Here is a 20276-nt window from a genome sequence, read left to right as displayed (position 1 = left end):
AGAAGAAATTTATAAATCTTTGATAAAGGTTTAACATTATTTTCAATTATTAATTCCTGTACCTTGGACTTCTCTCTTGCAAACCCTATTGCTTTATGTTCTTGCTTTATGTAAGTCAAATAAATTTGTAAGCCCGCCCCCATTTTTTCCCTTCGTAACTCGAAAAATTTGTATGTCGAGTCATTCGTATGTCGAGGTGCCACTGTACTGCACATCATCCCAGTCTTGAGCAGTGTGAGATTCCAGGGGTTCCAGGCACTTACCCAGGGTTCGTGTTGCCTTCGGAATGAGGCACAGTGGAGACTGAGGTGTCTTTATGATATATGGTTTATTTACACATATATATGTACAGTATACCTGAGCCTACGATGGAGGGGTTCACAGCATTAACATCCTAAGAGGGTCTTGCTTCCCCGATAGCTGTGGCCTGGAATTCAAACAGAAATCAAATATCTCTCTGACTCACCAGCTTCCCAACTTGTTGTTTTTCCACATCTAGCTTCTTGCTCACATCTCTGAACTCTCAACTCTGACCTTTTGGTTTTCCAACTACCAGCCAGCTGACAGAGTGGGCTCCACCCATTTGTTATCTCACTCAAAGCCTCTTCCTTTGTTCCCTTTATTCCCTAGGCTATCACCTCACCAGGAAGCTACCGGTAGCTTGGCTATTTAAATACTTAGAAGGGGGCCCAGGCATTCAGCCTAACTCCCCACCCCAAAGCTCATAACACCAGAAAGCTGTCTGTACTGGGTGAGACCTTCAGTCTATCTAGCTCAATATTATTTATACTGACTGGTAATGGCTCCTTTTCAGAAATGAATCTTTTCATCTGGAGACTGAGCCTGCGATCTTCTTCATGTGATTAAATGTGTGCTCTACCACTGAGCTAAGTTTGTGTACAGTTCTTAGACATATTTTCAGTCTGTAATATTGCACATTATTCCCCACCCACTCCAATTTTCCTTTAAAAAATTTTTCATAGCATAACCTCAAACAGTTGTTTTGAATTCATATGTCTTTTAACAGTAGATTTGCAGACACTGGAGCAATTTTAAGAGGGAAACACTCATAAAGTTGTGGTCTTCTATTTTTGGTTTAAGATTGTATTAAACAATTTTGTTTAATATTTTGTGTCTAGATAAGTAAGAAATAAACATGTTCAATATTGCAAGTTTTACTTTTAAAATCTTGAATTATTTGTTTTAGGAAGATGCTGCAAAATGATTATTTTACCTTTTTACTATCTCTTTAAAATGTCTGCTGCAAGATGATTATTTCATACTATTATAGGGGCTAACTGAGATAAGAAGGGACCCAGGTGGCGCTGTGGTTAAACCACTGAGCCTAGGGCTTGCTGATCAGAAGGTCGGCAGTTCGAATCCCTGTGATGGGGTGAGCTCCCGTTGCTTGATCCCAGCTCCTGCCAACCTAGCAGTTCGAAAGCACGTCAAAATGCAAGTAGATAAATAGGAACCGCTACAGCGGGAAGGTAAACGGCGTTTCCATGTGCTGCTCTGGTTTGCCAGAAGCGGCTTTGTCATGCTGGCCACATGACCTGGAAGCTATACGCCGGCTCCCTCGGCCAATAATGCGAGATGAGCGCGCAACCCCAGAGTCGGTCACGACTGGACCTAATGGTCAGGGGTCCCTTTACCTTTTTAACTGAGATGAAGCATATGGTAAATCTGCTTATCTGCTATACATTTTATATATTGAATATTCATCAAGTTTCTAAAACTGATCTCCAAATTGTTTGCTTTAAGCAATCTATTCCTTTTTTCAGAGAGTAGCAAGTGAATACAGCTCTACTAGTATAAAGACTGTTAATTAGTTTATCCTGTACCATTTTGGCCCCTGCTATCTATTCCAGACCATTTGGATATGACTAGAAAGCCTTTTGAAATAAAGGGTAGAAGAATTTATCCTGACCTTTTAGTGGATGTGAAACTTCACAATATAGAACATGGCTTAATCTTTTTATATGTTTGATATAATCTCAAAAAGGTAGGTTGCAACTGTGACTTAAAATGCAGTTGTGATTTGCTGTCTAATTTGCTTGTCAGGCCAAATTTTTAAGTTGGGCAGCTAGTATTTAAAAGGTTAATTTCAAGGTGATTGTATATCATTCAGAAGGGAGCAGTGCCAGTTCTTAAAAAAATACTGATTTGACAGTGTTAAATTCCCACAATGGCAAACCGTTTACACTTAGCTGTGCAGTCTAAAAAGACTGCAGAAAATGTTGTCTTTCATTGAATTCATCTCAGTAAGCTAATATGTGTGATATACATGCTTTTAATCCACCCCTCCTTTGCTTTTACAATGGTTCCTTCTGATGATGCAGAGTCTAACCTAGCCGATTAACTTCCTTGTAGAAACTGCTGTGCTAGTGGGAGGAGAGATCACAACTGAGAAGACAGAAATGGGGAATGCACAAAAGAAGTCTCCTAGCAAAGGAGATGGCTGTAAATGGGAAAACAAGGAAGCACAGAAGCTCAGGGACCCTTTGGAGAATAGTGTTAAAAAAGGCACACCTGAAAAAAAGACATCCAAGGTTTTACGGGATTCTGAAAATGAAGTAAATGGCTTTCTGGGCAGTGACAAAAATAATACTGAAAACAAGGAAGTAATACAGAAAAATGCAGAATCTTCAGCAGCTGGGGAAAACAGTTCTACTTTGCTCCCTTCCACTGCAGCAACACTGAAAGCTGAAGGAAACAAATTATTTAAAAACGGACAATTTGGAGAGGCTGTCCTCAGATACTCAGAAGCAATTGAAAATGTAATTAGTTCTGGTGAGTTATATCTTTATGCAATTCTTATGGTGATTTTAAAATGTATCCTTTCTTCAATATTTTTCTAGGAGAAAGCTGAATTTCTCTGTAATATGCAGTTGTGAAAATATTCATATACAGTTGCCATGAGAATCAGATTTATCATGTAGAATTTCATTGTAACTGAGTTATGGCTGCATATTAAAGCAGTAGGATGTAGTTATAGGTGATCCACTATAAAAGATCCTTGAAGCTTTGCTTCATCAGCACAATTGCACTACTGCAATGCAACTTGCAATCTAATGAAGTATTTTATACTAATAAAACTTGATTTCAGTGATCATAATCCACCGTAATTTTTTGTAATTTAAGGAATCCAAAGTCCAGAGGATCTAAGTATTTTGTATTCAAACAGAGCAGCATGTTACCTAAAAGAAGGAAACTGTGTTGACTGCATTCAAGACTGTAACAGGTAAATAACAATCTTATGCAGATAAAGAATTCCCCCATGATTAAAAGAGCATTTAACCTTCCTTTAAAGAGTTTAAACAGTTTGAAATGTATAACCCCTATGAATATGATAGTAGGTGTTTCGTCAGAATGTGTTGGAAATCACTTCCTTGCTAAGAGGGAGGAAGATGAGAAAGATAGTTAATGTTTCTCCCAAATATAAACATGTAAGGTTGTTTGAATGTAAAATTAAAGCAAGTTAATTACAGAATTGTATGTAAGTTCCTATAGCTATTAATGCATTTTCCATTTGATACTTTAGCCTAGAATTATGTTTGATATTATCCAGAACATTTTAAAGTAGTTGCATCATAATTGCAACATGACTGCAATTGTGTTGCAGTGGTTCCCAGAAAACACATTCTTGGTCTCAAGTATGATGCAGTATAGAGTATAATTCTGAAGGCAAATGTCTTGAATCCCTTCTCTCATCTAGAACATGAGGGGAAGGGTGTAGCTCAGTGGTAGAGCATCTGCTTTGCATGCTGAAAGTCCCAGGTGCGGTCCTTGGCACCTCCAGATAGGAGTAGGGAAGTCTGTGTATACAATACTGACCTAGATTGACTAATGATCTTACTCAATACAAGGCAGCTTCATATATTCCTAACTTGCTGCTGACTTTTCTGAAATGTATTCTCTTATACAGTAAATGTATTTAATCAGTATCTAATGAGTTAGACATAGCAGCAGAGCTATAGCTGTCCAGGCCTTGCCTTGTTAACTGTAGACATTAGACGGTCAATGTATTTTGTACAGGGATAGCCAGTGTGATACCCTCCAGGTGTTATTAGACTGCATTGTCTGTAAGCCCCAGGCAGCATGGTCATGATAAGGGTTGATTGGAGTTGTAATCCATTAACGCCTGGACTCTGGAGGGTGCCATGTTGGCTACCTTGTGTTAGGATTTCTGATTTGATTTCTGTTTTCATATAGTTAAATCTCTGATTTAATCATTTTTGGATCACAGTTTAATTTAATAGCTCTTGAATCTCACAGGTGACATATAATTCATAATTGTTAGGCAACTCACACAAGCTTTCAGGTGTCAGAGTTGTCTGAGACAACTAATCATTGTTATATAAAATTAAGTACAAATAGGTTAGCATCTTTAATTGCACCAACTTTTGTTGGTTTAGAAATTTGACAGTTTTAGAATTTACAAAGAACTTTTAGTAATGGGTAGTGATAACACTGGAGACCATGCTTAACTCTGTCATTACTCATTGCTCAGAACTCTGCCTTGAAAATAATGGACAGATAGTGTACCTAATCATAAAATTCTTTTCTGAGAATTTTTTGTTACTTAATGCTGAAGAAGGATGAGTGGTAGGAGTAGGGGCCAGTTTTAAATATTAAAACTGTACCCCAAATTACTGAATGGTGAGATTGGTGAGACTAATTTCTAAATGTTATCCAGGGGAGGAATGGAATTATCTGATGCTTCAGGAGGGGCTCAAAAAAGGAATTCACCAGAAAATTCTTTGAGAAATTTCAGCTGAGCCACTCACCCACCTGCTGAAGTTCCTCACCACTGAAACTATGAAGATAGGCTTGAAAGTTGTGTGCAGTGCTTTAAGTCTTAGAAGGCAGAGAGTGGCCACAGCAGGATTTCCAGAGCTAAGGACCTTGGTTTGGTGTTTGCATAACTCTTGTCCCTCCCTATGATTGTATGCAAACAGAGGAAATATTTCTAAACAGTCTTAATTTGCATAATTTATATAGGCCACAGAATTCAGCTTTTCTTTATTCAAAATGTTGATTTGAATTGAAGCCCTACCTAGCATTGTTCATATTATTACATAAATGCTTAGAATTCTCAGAACAAGTGCTTCTCCCTCCATTATAAAAATCCCCAAATGTTGGATGCTACTCTTTCATGATATCTTTATTAAAGCTACAGAGTTCATAATAAAATGGGTGAACCATTTGTTGGTAAATTCTGTACATAGCAGTATTGTGTACCTTCACGTAGGGGTGACAAATTCAGGTAACATTACTTGTAAAGATATTTGGACCAAGTAATTGGCAGTTGTGTATATTGCTAGGAGACAATAATAAATCAATCGTCAAGCTATTAGGCTCTGGGTGTACAGTGGTACCTCTCTAGTTGCAGACTTAATCCATTTCAGGGTGCCGTTCGCACCCTGAAAAGTCCGCAACTAGAGTGCCTCTTCCGTGCATGTGCGCGGCACGATCGAGCTCTTCTGCACATCCGTGAAGCGTGCAGATCGCTTCTGCTTATGCGCGTGTAGCGAACCCGGAAGTAAACACTTCCAGGTTTGCAGCGTTCATAAGCTGAAAGTCCGTCACAAGAGTGGAACGCAACTAGAGGTACCACTGTATTTTGTACCTGTACATTCTGAATGTTCTGCGACTATAACAATCTGCAAGCTATATAGATATATATGATAACAAAAACAACAAATAGTAATAAATAATAATAATTAATATAATTTATTATTTATACCCTGCCCATCTGGCTGGGTTTCCAGGGATGGGGAATCTGTGGCCCTCCAGAAGTTGTTGACCTCCAACTCCCACTAGCCTCAGCCAACATGGCCAATGGTCAGGGATGATAGGAGCTGTAGTCCAGTAGCATCTGGAGGGCCATAAATTCCCTACTGCTGACCTAGATACTACTTTAAGCGCGATAACCATTAATCCCCTGAGTTGCTTCTCTGCAAATAAGTATCACTCAGTTTAAATCTGTCTCTTATCTATATGATTAATAGACTTTCCTTTATATTGTCCCAATATAAAAAATAATATAATAAAATAGCAATAGACTGCTTGGTCCATTATTTCCTTTTCCTTCAATTTATTTTAGGATAGGCCCATATCTGAAATATACATGTTTATAAGCATATCGAAATTCTGCATGTTTTTTTCTGTGTTTTTCTTTCAAATATTTGTAATAACTTCTGGCCATTTGTCCTTAGTGCACTAGAACTTCATCCATATTCTCTGAAACCTCTTCTGCGTCGAGCAATGGCCTATGAGTCTATGGAACGATATCGGCAGGCATATGTTGATTATAAAACAGTACTACAAATAGACAGTGGAATCCAGGTAGCAAATGACAGTGTTAACAGGTAAAACCATTTAAAACATGAACATAAAATTGTAGCATACCAATGTGGAACGACTACAAGCTTCAGTGTCAGCTCATCTAAAAGGACTTCATATACTGATCTGTTGTGTGGGGTCCAAAATCTTTTGTGGCCAGGTGCCTGTTTAGTGATAATATAATTCTGGTTATATATAGCCATATGATGGGTTGATATAATTAAAAATGGGGGCTGTATACTGCCTCATTTACTGTATACCCTCCTTATAAAATTAATCTACTTTTTTGTGCTGTTTTTAGTTGCTTTTATTCTGTTCTGTATGTTACCTTGAGATATATTTGTGGAAGGTGATTTAGTAAATATCCTCGCCACCATCAGTTTCTCTGCCTTATTTAGCAGTAGTGGTTTTGATGTAAAGTGGTTTGGAGTCTCCCAGGTTGGTGACCCTGAGGGAATTAATTATACATTTGTCTGGAGAATTTCACGATTTCATGGCTGCATGACCACCATGGGTCAGTATCAGTCATTATTGAGCTTCATGCTTCTGGCAGGTTATAATGTTGATCTGGTGTTTTGTACTTGACAGAATGATGGGTTCTAGGGAACTTGATGTGGTCCCTTTATCATGAACTGATTGCTGCCTCAAAGTGTTAAGGTTCACTGGGACCACTAATCTCTGCTGGGGTGGGGAACCACTTTGTCTGGGAATGGATGCATCCAAATGGATTCCTGGTGCTCCTTTGGGAGTTTCCTATTGCCATGTCTAGCAGTCCTGTTGGAGCCCTAGCCTACCTCGAGAATGGGGAAATGACTAGGACAGTTGACATGATTGCTTCTAAATCTGTACTTCACAGCTCCACAGTTTCTGGGATGATTGAAACAGTGAAATAGCAGATACATCAGCTAGACACACAGTGGTGAAATATTCAGAGTGAATCCAACCCAACATGGACTAGAGCCCATTTTCAGACTCATTGGTGGTACTCAGTGGTAGTAGTGATGGTGGCTATTAAAAGTTACTGTGCCATCATAATTTGGTCCATGTGATTTTGGCAAGTGTAACTTTTTCAGGTGGTGAGAGGGCATTTACCCTTTTGTAACTGATTTCATAGAGTATTATAATCATATAATTGTAAAGTTGGAAGGGACCACGAGGGACATCTAATCCAACCCTCCCTTCAATACAGGAATCTTTTTGCCTAATGTGGGGTTGAAACCCACAACCCTGAGATTAAGAGTCTCATGCTCTACCAACTGATCTGTTGTCTACACTTGTTTACAAGGCATTTCCTGCATAAAGTCGCTCACATCCACTCTGTCTTGGATGCCAGAGTAATTGCACAATCATTACATGCATTTAGAACTCTTGCTCACCCTGTTATTATGGATACACTTCAGCTTGTGCATCACTGGAGGTTTGAAGCCTACAACAGGCAAGGATTGATTGTACACATAATAGCCTTATATCACCAAGGATCTTGCAGCAAGAGGTAGAACGATTGGTTGGGTGAATCAGCAAATGCTTCTTTGAGAGACGACAGGAAATGAAGTTATGGTGAGAAGGTGACTGGCAATGTTTTATTGGAAGCCACCAGTCTGGGCAATTAGTAGTCTGTGTCCTGCACACCATTTTTGGACAAGGTGCTTAAGCATCTAGTGATGGCACCCAGCAACAACAAATATTTATTACAGCCGTAAACCAGCATAAATGACACCCAAATTCTTTATATTTCTAGATGATAGGAGGTATCTAGATCCTTTTCAGTCTGGTTTTTTGTTTGGATTTGGGACAGAGACTACCAGTACTTTGGTTGTCCTGGTAGGTGACCTTCATAGAGAACTGAATAGTGTCCCTCTTGGACAGATGCTTTCAATGTCTGCTGAAGACTTACGTTTTTGCCCAGGCTTTCCCTGACTCATAAAGTTTTACAAGTTTGAAATTGTCCAGATTTCTGCTTTATTTGCTTTTACGTGTTTTTCTATTTCTTATGGGTTTTAGGTTGTGTTTTTGTTTAATGAAATATTGTTCCTTTTTAGACTGTATACCATTAGTTTCTTTAAAAAATCTAAGTGGTATATATGTACATGTTTTTAAATAAAACATGCATATAATCTTGTGCAACATCCTTTTCTGTGGATGTAACTCCCATGTTGCTGGGGATATTTGTATGAAGTAAGGCTGTGTGTATTGGAGCAGAATATCATTGCAGAGGTTTGCTATGAATGTAGCTTTCAAAATGAAACCATTTGGCCTAAACGTCTTGATTAATGTACTAATAAGTTTGCTTTATTGCTGTGATAACTGTATTGGCACAATAAATTTAGTGCACTTTTAGTTTCCCCATAAGTTGATCTCCAATGTACTGCCAGTTTTAATCTTAAGATCTGTACTGTACATTAATAGGGAGCCTTTAAGAAAAGTGGTTTGTTGTTGGCCACCCAGTTAAGTGTTTCATGCACTGAAGGCCAATTATTAATGTACATAATATACCTATATGTCTGTCACCACTGAAAGTCTAATATTAGTTTTGAGGAACCATAATAATAACCCCACACCACTTTTGGGACACACTACTTGGAAACTGAACTGACATGCCCATTAGGGAGCTATCTACCAAGATCTGCTACTGTAAAGTTTTTTTTCTTCTTTCCTAGCCCACTTTGGATGTTATTAAAAAGGGGATAATCATTAAAAAAATTCAAGTTATAAAACTGCTTATATATAATAAATAAATCCCTTTTATTTTTGTCACCTGAGATGATTATACATGTCTCTTAAGTGCTACCATTCTCCTTAATGCTGTATAATTGCTATTTTAGTTCATGTTTTAAGTTTTATTAAATTTGGCTGTTGTGATTTCACAAAGTACGGTATTACCGTATTTTTCCATCATTTCTCCAAACAGGTTAGGTTCGTAACACTAGAATTTTAATGAGTTTACAGTTGTAGCTTTGTAAGAGTTTAACATTCCAGCACTAAGTCATATGTGCAGTATTTCCATCTTCTCTTGTACAGTATTCATCACACTGAATTACATTTTTTAATGTTCAATCCAGCTAAGCATTTTGTTTCCCTTTATTGATTTCTTTCTACTTCTCAAAACATTGTGGGACATACAATGTATTTTAGACTAGCTTGGATAGCCTTTTGTATTGTGGTGGTCTGGCTGCAGATGTAAACCATTTGAAACTAAATCCTGTGATATTTAAATAGTAAATAAACAGTGTTCATGGCATGTTCATCACTCTTTGAAAAGTACTTGAGAGATTTGCGTCTTGCTTTGGTTAAACAGAAAATGTTTTATTCCATATTTGCTTTGAGAAATGGTGGGAAGCACCCAGTGTTAATAGACCCACTGAAAACTTTGGGCTTAACATACCGTAACTTGCCCATTGATTTCAGTTGTCCTGCTCTGAATATGACTGACATAAAACATCACTTAATATCTTTAATTGGTGCTATGTATATTCAGGTGTTTTCTGTCATGTGAAATAGATGAAGTAGAAATTGGAGGTCATAAACTTAGGATTTCCATTCTTTTCATCTTATATTTGCATTTAGATGTTTTAAGAATTGCTCCAAATACCTTCTACTTTCTTGCTTCTTATGATGGCTTCTCCTGCGTAATTCTGAACACATGGACTCCCCAGCCCCTCTCTAGGTCTTACTTATGCTTTTGCTTCACTGCTTATTGCTCTCTTCCTGGCAACCCATCTCCTTATTTCAGCTGCTTCCTTCTCCTTCTGGTAATTCATTTTCAGCTTGCAAAGTATTTGTTTCTGCACTATGTTAAATAGAATTAAATTAAGTTGACATGGTATTATAAAACATGAGGTTTGAAAAAAAAACTCTTTTGGTTGGAATTTGATTCCTATGAAGTAATTACAGTGGTACCTCAGGTTATGTACCTGATCCGTTCCGGGGTGCAGTTTGTAACCTGAAAAGTACGTCATCTGAATGGCGCTTCTGCGCATGCGCAGACCATGCACGCGGCAAAAAGCAGTGAAAAATACTTCCGGGTTTGCGGAGTATGCAACCCGAAAGTACGTAACCCAAAGCAAATGTAACTTGAGGTATGACTGTATTGAATACCTCAAAGTATATGAGTGGAATGCCCCTAGCAATACAAAATTAACAGAATCTGATTATCTTGGGGCTGATTTGTGTGTACTATGCAAGTGGTCCTCACAGGGTCTGAAAGAGATAAACAGTTCAGTGTGGCTTTCATGCTTATACTTAGCTGGACCTAAGTTGACATGTTCAATGGATAATGTTATTGTTACAAGCATTCTAAAGATAACATGGGTATGGATAATAATGTGATTTTTAAAAATATTTTTAAAAGCTTGAATGCATACGATTTAAATTCTTGCAGTTTTTTAATTACCTAGTTAGTTTACTGCATTTTATTGCAATCTAGGATAACAAGAACTTTAATAGATGAAGATGGCCCAAATTGGAGGGAGAAGCTGTCCCCAATTCCTGTTGTTCCGGTTTCTGCTCAGTTACATTGGTGGGATGGAGGAAGTGTAACTGCAGAGCCAAAGCAGAAGAAAAATGCAGCCAGGCATGGAGATCAACAGTCACATCTTCCTAGTATGTGTAACAGCATTGCTGATAAATAATTTATTGGAGAAAGCTTAATACTTGAGAAATTCCTGCTACTAACAAAAGAGCTGCATATATAGCTCCCATACTCTCACTGCAGTGTCCTTGCATGGGCTGGGGGAGGAAGTTCTTAATTTTTGCTGCTTCTACAATTTATTGTTCCCCCAAAGCCTGGATTATCCAGTGAAAAGTGTGATGGTATGAACTTGCTCTTAAGAAATAGATCCATACTCTATGAATTCCAGCCTTGCTTTCTGAATGCCGCAAAACTAGTGCATGATTGTTCTCCCTACTCAAGTTTGCCGATGACTGACAATCTCTTTATCTGTTTGGGAAAATAGAAGAAAAACCAGAAGAAATGTTCAAGTCACTTAAGAATAAAGGAAATGAATTTGTGAAAAAGGGTAACTATGAAGAAGCATTGATAAAGTACAATGAATGCATCAAATTAAATTCCCAGGAACAGACTATCTACACTAACAGGTAAGGAGAGGTTTAAAAGACTATCAGATGCAACCCAGCTTATTCAAATCAGCAGGCATTGTCATTCATTTTAGTGGGAAATTGATTTTATCCAACTTTTGTAATTGAAAGCTAGTTTCATTGCAGTTCTGTTATATGAAAGTATGCCTTTATAGTAAGACGTTTATACGGACCATAAACATCCGGGCACACAATTCTCATATTGCCTTTCCAACTAGTACAGTTGTACTTCAGTTTTCGAATAGCTTAGTTCACAAACAACTTGGAACTCGAATGCCGCCAACCCGGAAGTAGATGTTCCGGTTTGCGAACTTTGCCTTGGAAGCCGAACGTCTGACGCGGCTTCCGATTGGCTGCAGGACACTCCTACAGCCAATCGGAAGCCACACCTTGGTTTCCGAATATTTTGGAAGTTGAACAGACTTCTGGAATGCATTCTGTTTGAAAACCAAGGTACAACTGTATATCAGAATCAAACTAAGTTGGCCATTTAGCCATTCTTATTGCTACAACTATACACATTACTTCATATACAAATAATGGGACTTTGAGAATTGGCCTCAGGGTTCTATGGGTGCTGCCCTATGTTCTTACAGTGCTTTTTCTTTTTACTCTATAGGGCCCTTTGTTACTTGAAGCTGTTTCAATATGAAGAAGCCAAAAAGGATTGTGATCATGTTCTTCAGATTGATGACTCTAACATAAAAGCTTTATACAGAAGAGCTCTAGCATACAAAGGATTACAGGTAAGAAAAGAGTTTCAGCACTTAACTTCCTCAATGTTAATTTAAATGTTATCATTTATGCTATAACTATCAAAAGTTTGGAGGAGGGGGAATTCCTGTTATCTGAAGAAATAGAAATGGAAAAATGCTGACTGCTGATTTGTAGGGACACTGTGTGGTAGTCACAGCATCACTTGACCTAGTCATAAAGCCAGTTCTTACTACCAAGGTTTTGCTATGTTTCATATTTCTGAGTAGTCATACCTCGGGTTGAGTATGCTGCGGGTTGCGTACTTTCAGGTTGCGTACCCTGCAGACCCAGAAATGTTTACTTCCAGGTTCTGCTGCGCACACATGCGTTTTGTGCGCTTCGTGCGTGTGCCAAAGCACTGCTCGGGTTAAGTACTTTTTGGGGTGGAAACAGCACCCTGGAACGGATTGGGTACTTAACCTGAGGTACCACTGTATTGTAAATTTTGTGATATTTCCAGCTATTCAGTTTATGAGGCCAATAATTGACTTTTTAAACATTTCAGAACTACAAAGCCAGTATTGATGATTTGAAGAAAGTTCTTCTAATAGATTCAAATATTGATGAAGCAAAGAAGGAGCTGCAGGAAACAACACAGTTGCTAAAACTGAAAAATGAGCATACAGTCAACGGGCAACAAAAGCAAAGGAAAAAAATTGAAATCCAAGAGGTACTGAGTTTAAAAAAATCATGTACTGGGCCTATAAGTGTCTAAGATTCAGACCTCCTTATGAAATGTCTGAATTGAACTGCTGAGTTCTCAAGCACTTTGTGGTAACTGGCAAGCTAAGTAAGTTGTTGCAAGGCAGTTGTAGCCCTGCTAGTTGTGGAGACTCTTTCCTGAGAAAATAGTGGAAGGCTAGGACCAGCTAGTCTATACCTTTGCAGATCATGCTTAGGGTCTTCTGGACTTGTATTTTATTAACAGGATCCTGTTCAGTTTGATGTTATAAACATATGTGGCTAGCCACCAACTGATTATCACATAGTAAATACCATATTAAAGTTAATAGTTTTGGCTTACTTATTGCTTATTATACAGCAGTCATATAGAGAATCCCATTACAGTACAGTATTAAAGTAAGGTAGTTTAGAATGTTGCTTATTACAGCCAAAGTATTTTTAATGATTTAAATACTGATGCTATATTTAAATTTGAAATGCCCTCTTAGTCCCATTGCTTTCCTTTCTATATTACAGGTAACTCAAAACTTGTTTGCATCATGTGCTTGGCAAATTTTCTTTAAAAAAACTATAAATGTGAAAATTGAACCACCCTGAGATCTTATGATGAAGGGTGGTATATTAACTAACACACACACACCAGTATTTTTTCAACTTTAAACCCAAATATCATGTGTTCATTTTCCTTTTCACTCAAAAAGGGGTTCCCAGTTAATAATGATAAATGACAAGAATGTTTTCCCCCTCTAATTAAATGTTTTAAACTTTGCCTCCAATTTCCTTCGTGCATATAAGTCTATCTGCTGTGATCATATATTGAGATATTCCAGAATCCTTTTATTATGTATCCATTGGCCCACACCCAGTTCTGTATACAGTGGGACCTCAACTTACGAGCTCCTCGACATCCGACGTTTTCGACTTACGAGTGGAAAAAGTGGCCGCGCGCTTACAATTTTCTCGACATCCGAACGGAAAACCCGTTCGCGGCTAGATGTGGTTTCGACTTACAAATTTTTCCGTTTCCAATGCATTCCTATGGGAAACCGCTTTTCCTATGGGAAACTCAACTTACGAAGTTTTCGACCTACGAGTGTGCATTCGGAACGGATTAAATTCGTAAATCAAGGTCCCACTGTATTCAATTTCCACTTCCTGTTGTATTTGCTATGTTTTTTTCAGCCTTATCTAGTACTGACTCTTCCTTTTGTGTTTTTCTTTCCAAAAATAATGCCAGAGATTTAATAGCTTTATCCCTAGAATCACTCCAAGTCATAGGTAGAACTCTTTCTCTCTCAATTCCATTGATGTCAGATTATCAAGATCTCTCTTCATTTATGTCATTTTTGTTTCCCAAAATCTTACCTTCATTTCTCCAAACACTTGTATAGTGGGTACTTCCATTTCATCAGTTGTTCCTTCTAGTTTTGCCATAGTTTCATCTTTCAGTCCTGCCAGTTCTGTCATATTTGTCTCTATATAATTTCTGATCCTAATTTCAATTTCATTAATCTCTGGTTTAATTTCATTCCCCATTTTCATTTTTTGTGAAGCTTTATTATGATGATGATTGTTCCCTGTTTTATATACATTATAAAATTAAATAACTATACAATAGGCATGTAGAATGAGCACATTAGTGTTTACTTGCACTTTATTTTAACTGTCTACGTTGTTATGCACTTGCTGTTGATTCAGGATTATTGTCGAGTGATTGGGGGACAGCAAAAGCCCAAATCAGCAAGTGGGCAGGATGGAAGCTAGAGGGAAATTCCCTGAATCAAGGGCCACCGACATTGCATTGCACACATGATCACCAAGGGCTTCCCTGACATCTGCAGGTTCTCTTCTCCTTCACTGAAATTACTGTATTGGCCCAAATATAAGCCACACCTTTAAAATTGGAGGGGGGAGGAGAACCCCCCCCGAATATAAGCTACTTCTGGCTGCATACTGGGTGGTGGCGGAGCCGTGCTACGTTGCCGGCGGCCTTTCCCTTTTCTTGCTCTCTCCCTTCGCAGCCTTGGGGGGAAGAGGATGGGGGACTGCACGTGGGGCGGGCGCTGCTTTGTCTCTCTCCTGGATGCATACAATAAGGTTGCAAATATAAGCTGCACTTTTAACTTTTCATGGATGCACTTTTGGGGGGAGGTGAGGCCAATACGGTAGGTTTGAAAGTAGCCTTCTGTTGTAGCTAGTAGAATGTGTTACCGTGTGGGTGTGATACCCATGGCAGTTTCCCTGGTTTGCAGATGTGCCCACAGGCCTCCAAAGGTTGCTAACTCCTATCCTAGACTCAGCCCAGTCTCTCGGTTCTGAACAAAAGTTTTTTGTTGCTGGAGTTAACATTGAAACTGTTAATCATCCCTCCTTCACCCAACCTCTCTGATTTTGTACCATGTTTCTCCAAAAATAAGACACCGTCTTATATTTATTTTTCCTCAAAAAACCCCCACTATGGCTTATTTTCAGGGGGTGTCTTATTTTTCCCCCTCCTCCTCCTGCCGCGGCTGACATTGCTGCTGCGCCTATCACTATGTCTTATTTTCGGGGTATGGCTTTTATTCCCTGAATGCTTAAAAATCCTGCTACGTCTTATTTTGTGGCTACGTCTTATTTTCGGAGAAACAAGGTAAGTGCACCAGTTTGTTTACCGCTTTTAGTATACGCTGCTCTGATCGCAGAAACCCCATCACATGTGCAGCCAGCTATGTGGAAGTCAGTTAAACATATGAGACCTGCACGGCATGGGCATGCAGAGGATGAACATGAGCAAATGGGTGGAGCCAGGCATGATTTTTACATGCTTCTTTACCATGCAGTCAGCACCCCACTGAGAGGGATGGAGCCACCACAATCAAGATCACCTATGTTATAATCTGGCAACTGCAATGTGAACAGGGTCAGACATTGAATATATCATTTTGATGGTGTCTAGGACAGAATTAACTTATGAAAATCTTTCTCCCAAGAGACCTCCCAAGGTGGCAATAATTTCTCTGACTGTGCTCCTGCTTATCACAATTATTACGGAAATATTACATGTTGCATACATATATCAAAACTAACTGGGCATGTGGTTATTTCTTTGTGAAGGTGAATGAGGAAAAGGAAGCTACAGAGACCTGTGCTTCAGAGAAGGCTACATCAAATCATGACAGCGCTAAAGGAGAGCCTGATGCAGTGCCAAGGAATAGTTCAGAAAAACTCATTATTTCAAAGCCATCTAATGCCTATGAATTTGGTCAGATTATAAATGTTGTGAATGCCAATAAGGACATCGCTGCTTGTGCAGAGCTCTTAACAGTGATTGAGCCAAAAGATCTACCAGCCCTTTTAAGCAACAAACTAGAAGGAGACATTTTTCTGCTCTTTATCCAAGCCCTGCAGTCGTATGTATTTTGCCAAGACCCTGGACTGGTGTACCAGCATCTTGTCCACCTGAGTAGAGCAGAAAGGTTTAAGGTGAGGAATTATGGCATTTGCTGTCAATTCTTTCTGAAAATGTACATGTTCATGAAATGCTAGCATTTACTAGGCATTTAGACAAATACCATTTGCAGATACCATTTATAAATGCTAACCACACATTTTTTCCCTTTTCAGATGGTGCTAACACTACTTAGTAAGAATGAAGTAGAACAGGTTCAACAACTGTTTGATTCTCTTTCCAAAGAGCAAAACCAACAATTTTCTTTAGATGATCTGAAGAGCCTTAAGAGAGACTTTGAACTTTAAAGAACTTCATTTTGGAACTGCCTCTAGCATGCATTCCCTTAATGCTTGTAGGACGGGCATATAAACTATGCAGACTTGCATGAGGTAAAGTCAATCTTTTATCTGGACTGTTCAATACGCTGTACTTTTTTTTTTACAGTACTTGCACATGGAAAAATCTGCTCTTCCGTCTTGTATATATTTTATCCTACAGAGTACACACGCATGGCTTTATAAGTAATGGGCCTGTTCACTCACCATTTTGTTCCTGCAATTATACAATGAGATTGGGAGCACAGGACTCAGGCTTGCACATTCTCTTCAGAGGGGAGAGAACACATGAGCCAGTGAGGACATGGTTCTCTGGGACAAATCAACAGTTTCTAAAATGTGGGTCCCATATATAACAGTATATTTATCAAATAATTAGAATGCATTCAACGACATCAAGTTGTATTAATGGGGCTGAATATAGCCACCTATGTTGTATTCCCTTTCTTGTAATACAGGAGAGTCTTCTGAAGATGCTACTATTTCAGAAATGTCTTTTTTAAATGCAGCAGAATTGATGAACATCTTGTACAAAAGTCCCATTGACTGAATGGAAATTATGCATCATTATCTTTCAGTGGGGCTTATGCCGAAAAATAATCCTAGTGCATTTGTGCCTATAGCCTTCATTTTCTTCCTGCTAGTCACATCTAACTGCAGTGCAGCTGAAACCTACCTAACTTTCCATCAGTCGCCAATGCACTTGGACAAACACTTGCATCTAGCTCCAATTCTGTGTGGCTTCAAAGGAAAACACTGGCACACTTCTTAAAATTCAATGCTAACTTAAATATATGCAGTAAAATGCTTTATGGTACTGAATGTGTAAGTTACATCTGCACTTTGGTAAGCAGGTTCCAAGAAGGGACAGTTTGGGCGTCTTCTACTTTGTGTCTTCTAGGTATGCAAAAAAATCATTTTATATGGCTTGTGGACTACTGGTGAACAGCAAAACTGGAGCAGGATAGACTATGTTGTTAAATGTTTTAAAGCAATAGAACTGTTATATTTTTAAACCAGATACTCGTAATTTATTGTTAGTGTGCATATGAAAATTTTATTATGGGAGGGACTGCTCAGGTACTTGCACTATTTTGAAGGTGATCTTAGTAACTTTCCCCATTATTAAATAACCTATGTATGACATTTCTGTTACCTTAAGACTTTACCTGGTTGAAAATTGTTTCCTTGAACCCTTACAAGAAAATATTTAAAAAATAAATATATTTGGCATATTTGTGTTTTTGCCTTTTCCTTGCCCTAGCATAGCAAGGCAACAGTTTTAGGATGCTTTCTACACTGGAAAGACACCTTCTAGAAGACTGCGGTAATTTAGATATTGTTGGTAAATATGAAATGGGGACTTTTATGCTCCCAATTTAACTCTTGTTAATTGCCCAGTCCAAATGTAGGAATGTCCTCTATAATAATTTGGTATCCTCTGATAACTGGCTACCTCAGTTCTGTTCTCTCTGTCACATATCAGTTTCTAGCTCATTTTTAGAAGTCAATTCAAGTAATAACAAAGAATAGATGTTGCATTCTTAAGTAGGAAGAGGCATAAACTCTCTAAAGACAGCTCTCTTGCATAACAGCTTCTATAGGCAGATTCACATTAGAAACCTATTTGTGAGGTGATGCAAGGCTGTGTCCTAAAAGCCCATATAAACAAAAAATTCAGGGTAAGCAGTTCATCTGCTCCAAGTAAAATCTACTTAAGGCAGCTTTCACTGCCATTTATTATAAGCAGTATTTTCTTGTTTTCCTTGTATATGCTTTCTGGGGTCTAGGCTTAGCTTAGCAACCTGAACCATGGTTTCAGCAGATGTTAGTTAATAAAATACTGTCCACCATTAGTTCAAACCAAAATTAAGTGCTTTGCTTATACCAGACAACAGCATAAGCAGATTTAATTTTGAAAGATATCTGAAAGATATCTGTACCTGAATGATTTGTAACTTATAGTGTTGAACATTATCCTAGTACCATGAAATTAGTTATTGTCCCTATTAGGTTTCATTTATTCATATTATATATTGTCTATATCGTTGTGTGTGGGGTAGGTTAGTATTAAACATTAATCTTTTTAACTGAAACAAAAAGCTGCATTGTCCATAATGTCTCATCTCTTGGACAAATCTATCAGAAAGTCCTATCCTACACAAGACACATGCACACACAGCTTGCATTTTACCTACTTAATAGCCTTGATAGGTCTGATTACAAAATTCTCAGGGTATTGACAGCTATTAGCCATTGATAGCCCTATAAGTCATTATTTCGTTCAGTCAAAGGTTGACAATACTGAGGACAGAGAAGACAGTTTACCATGATCATATTCATATTCAACTTTTTAAAAGTACTTCAAAATCATTTTCCATCTTCAGTGTTTTGGTAGTTGTCACTTGACCACCTTGTCAACCCTAAGCTAGAGTTTTGTTCAGGGCTTTTCCATGGACACCGATTTGCAGATAGGTGCATGGTACGTAAATGGTATGGTTTTCTTCCTGGAATGCTAATAGGTTTACATTAAAATGCTACTAGTGTTCTTAATTTAGAACTTAAGTAGTTTTAGCTTACTCATCCTTTGATCTCTGGTTCATTTTCATCTTAAACTGAATTAACCTCATTATTGCAGTCTAAAAGTTAAGATGTGCTTTTTAATTAACACACTCACTTGATTTGGTATTTATTTAAAAGCCTTTATGTATCACAATATTTCAAAAAAATATGTAAGTTGTGGCTCTTAAAAGTATAGAGATTAATATTTCATGTGCAGTGCGGGAGGCACGTTCGCAACCCATGTCTGCACACACATGGGTTGTGATTCAGTGCTTCTGCGCATGCGCAAAGTGCAATTTAGCGTTTCTGCGCATGTGCACACTGAACCCAGAACAGGCTCTGGTACCGGTAGCTCCGGGCTCGGCGCGGAGCGCAACCTGAAAAGACATAACCCGCAGCGGGCGTAACGAGGTATGACTGTACAGCCTAAACAAATATCTATTTCACCATATAAAGAACTTTTTCTTAGAAAGTCAAAGAGTAACATTTCATTTCAGTACAGTCATACCTCAACATCCGAACGCTTCGACTTCCAAAGGTTTCGACTTTCGAAGTCGACAACCCCCGGAAGTCCTTTCGGCGCGCGTGTTCGCATGCGCAGAGCGCAAAATTCGTAGTGGCGCTTCGACATCCGAAAACCTCGACTTACGAAGACGGCCACGGAACAGATCATCTTTGTGTCGAGGTACCACTGTATTTTCTTCTAACGCAATCATTAGACAAAGGAGCATATTTCCTTTGCTCAACAAGTTATCCTGACTTGCAGCAACACAGTCATCTAAACATCCTGCAACTTGCTCAATGTTGGACAGCAAAATGTGATGTGATTCATGTGATGGCTAACACATTGAAAGTTGTTACAAAATTGCTATATGAAGAATAAAAATTGCTATTGGTGTGCATGAATTGCTACTTATATATTTAGCATAGCCATATATATGAATACCTACAGCAATTATAGTAGTTATCAACAAGTGAGACCTATTGCAGTATATCCTTACCCAGTAACAGAAGTGCTCCTTTTCAGGAATCCAGACAGATGTCCATGCCTTCCTCCAGAACAC

General features: G+C 38.4%; 1 protein-coding gene across 1 annotated transcript in view; it reads left to right on the top strand.

Annotated features, from left to right (window-relative positions):
* The window catches only part of SPAG1 (sperm associated antigen 1), a 34283-nt gene extending 14239 nt beyond the window's left edge, over nucleotides 1-20044 (top strand). Inside the window, exons 11-19 of the mRNA XM_035124672.2 lie at nucleotides 2374-2793; nucleotides 3145-3244; nucleotides 6222-6374; nucleotides 10772-10947; nucleotides 11301-11442; nucleotides 12062-12188; nucleotides 12704-12868; nucleotides 15979-16347; nucleotides 16489-20044. Coding sequence (XP_034980563.2) covers nucleotides 2374-2793; nucleotides 3145-3244; nucleotides 6222-6374; nucleotides 10772-10947; nucleotides 11301-11442; nucleotides 12062-12188; nucleotides 12704-12868; nucleotides 15979-16347; nucleotides 16489-16620 — 1784 coding nt within the window. The 3' untranslated portion in view covers nucleotides 16621-20044. The remainder of the gene's footprint in view (nucleotides 1-2373; nucleotides 2794-3144; nucleotides 3245-6221; nucleotides 6375-10771; nucleotides 10948-11300; nucleotides 11443-12061; nucleotides 12189-12703; nucleotides 12869-15978; nucleotides 16348-16488) is intronic.
* The last annotated feature ends 232 nt before the right edge of the window (nucleotides 20045-20276 follow it).

Source organism: Zootoca vivipara, chromosome 8 (genome assembly GCF_963506605.1).
Source record: "Zootoca vivipara chromosome 8, rZooViv1.1, whole genome shotgun sequence".
Classification (NCBI taxonomy): domain Eukaryota; kingdom Metazoa; phylum Chordata; class Lepidosauria; order Squamata; family Lacertidae; genus Zootoca; species Zootoca vivipara.
This window is presented reverse-complemented; position numbering and strand designations above follow the sequence as displayed.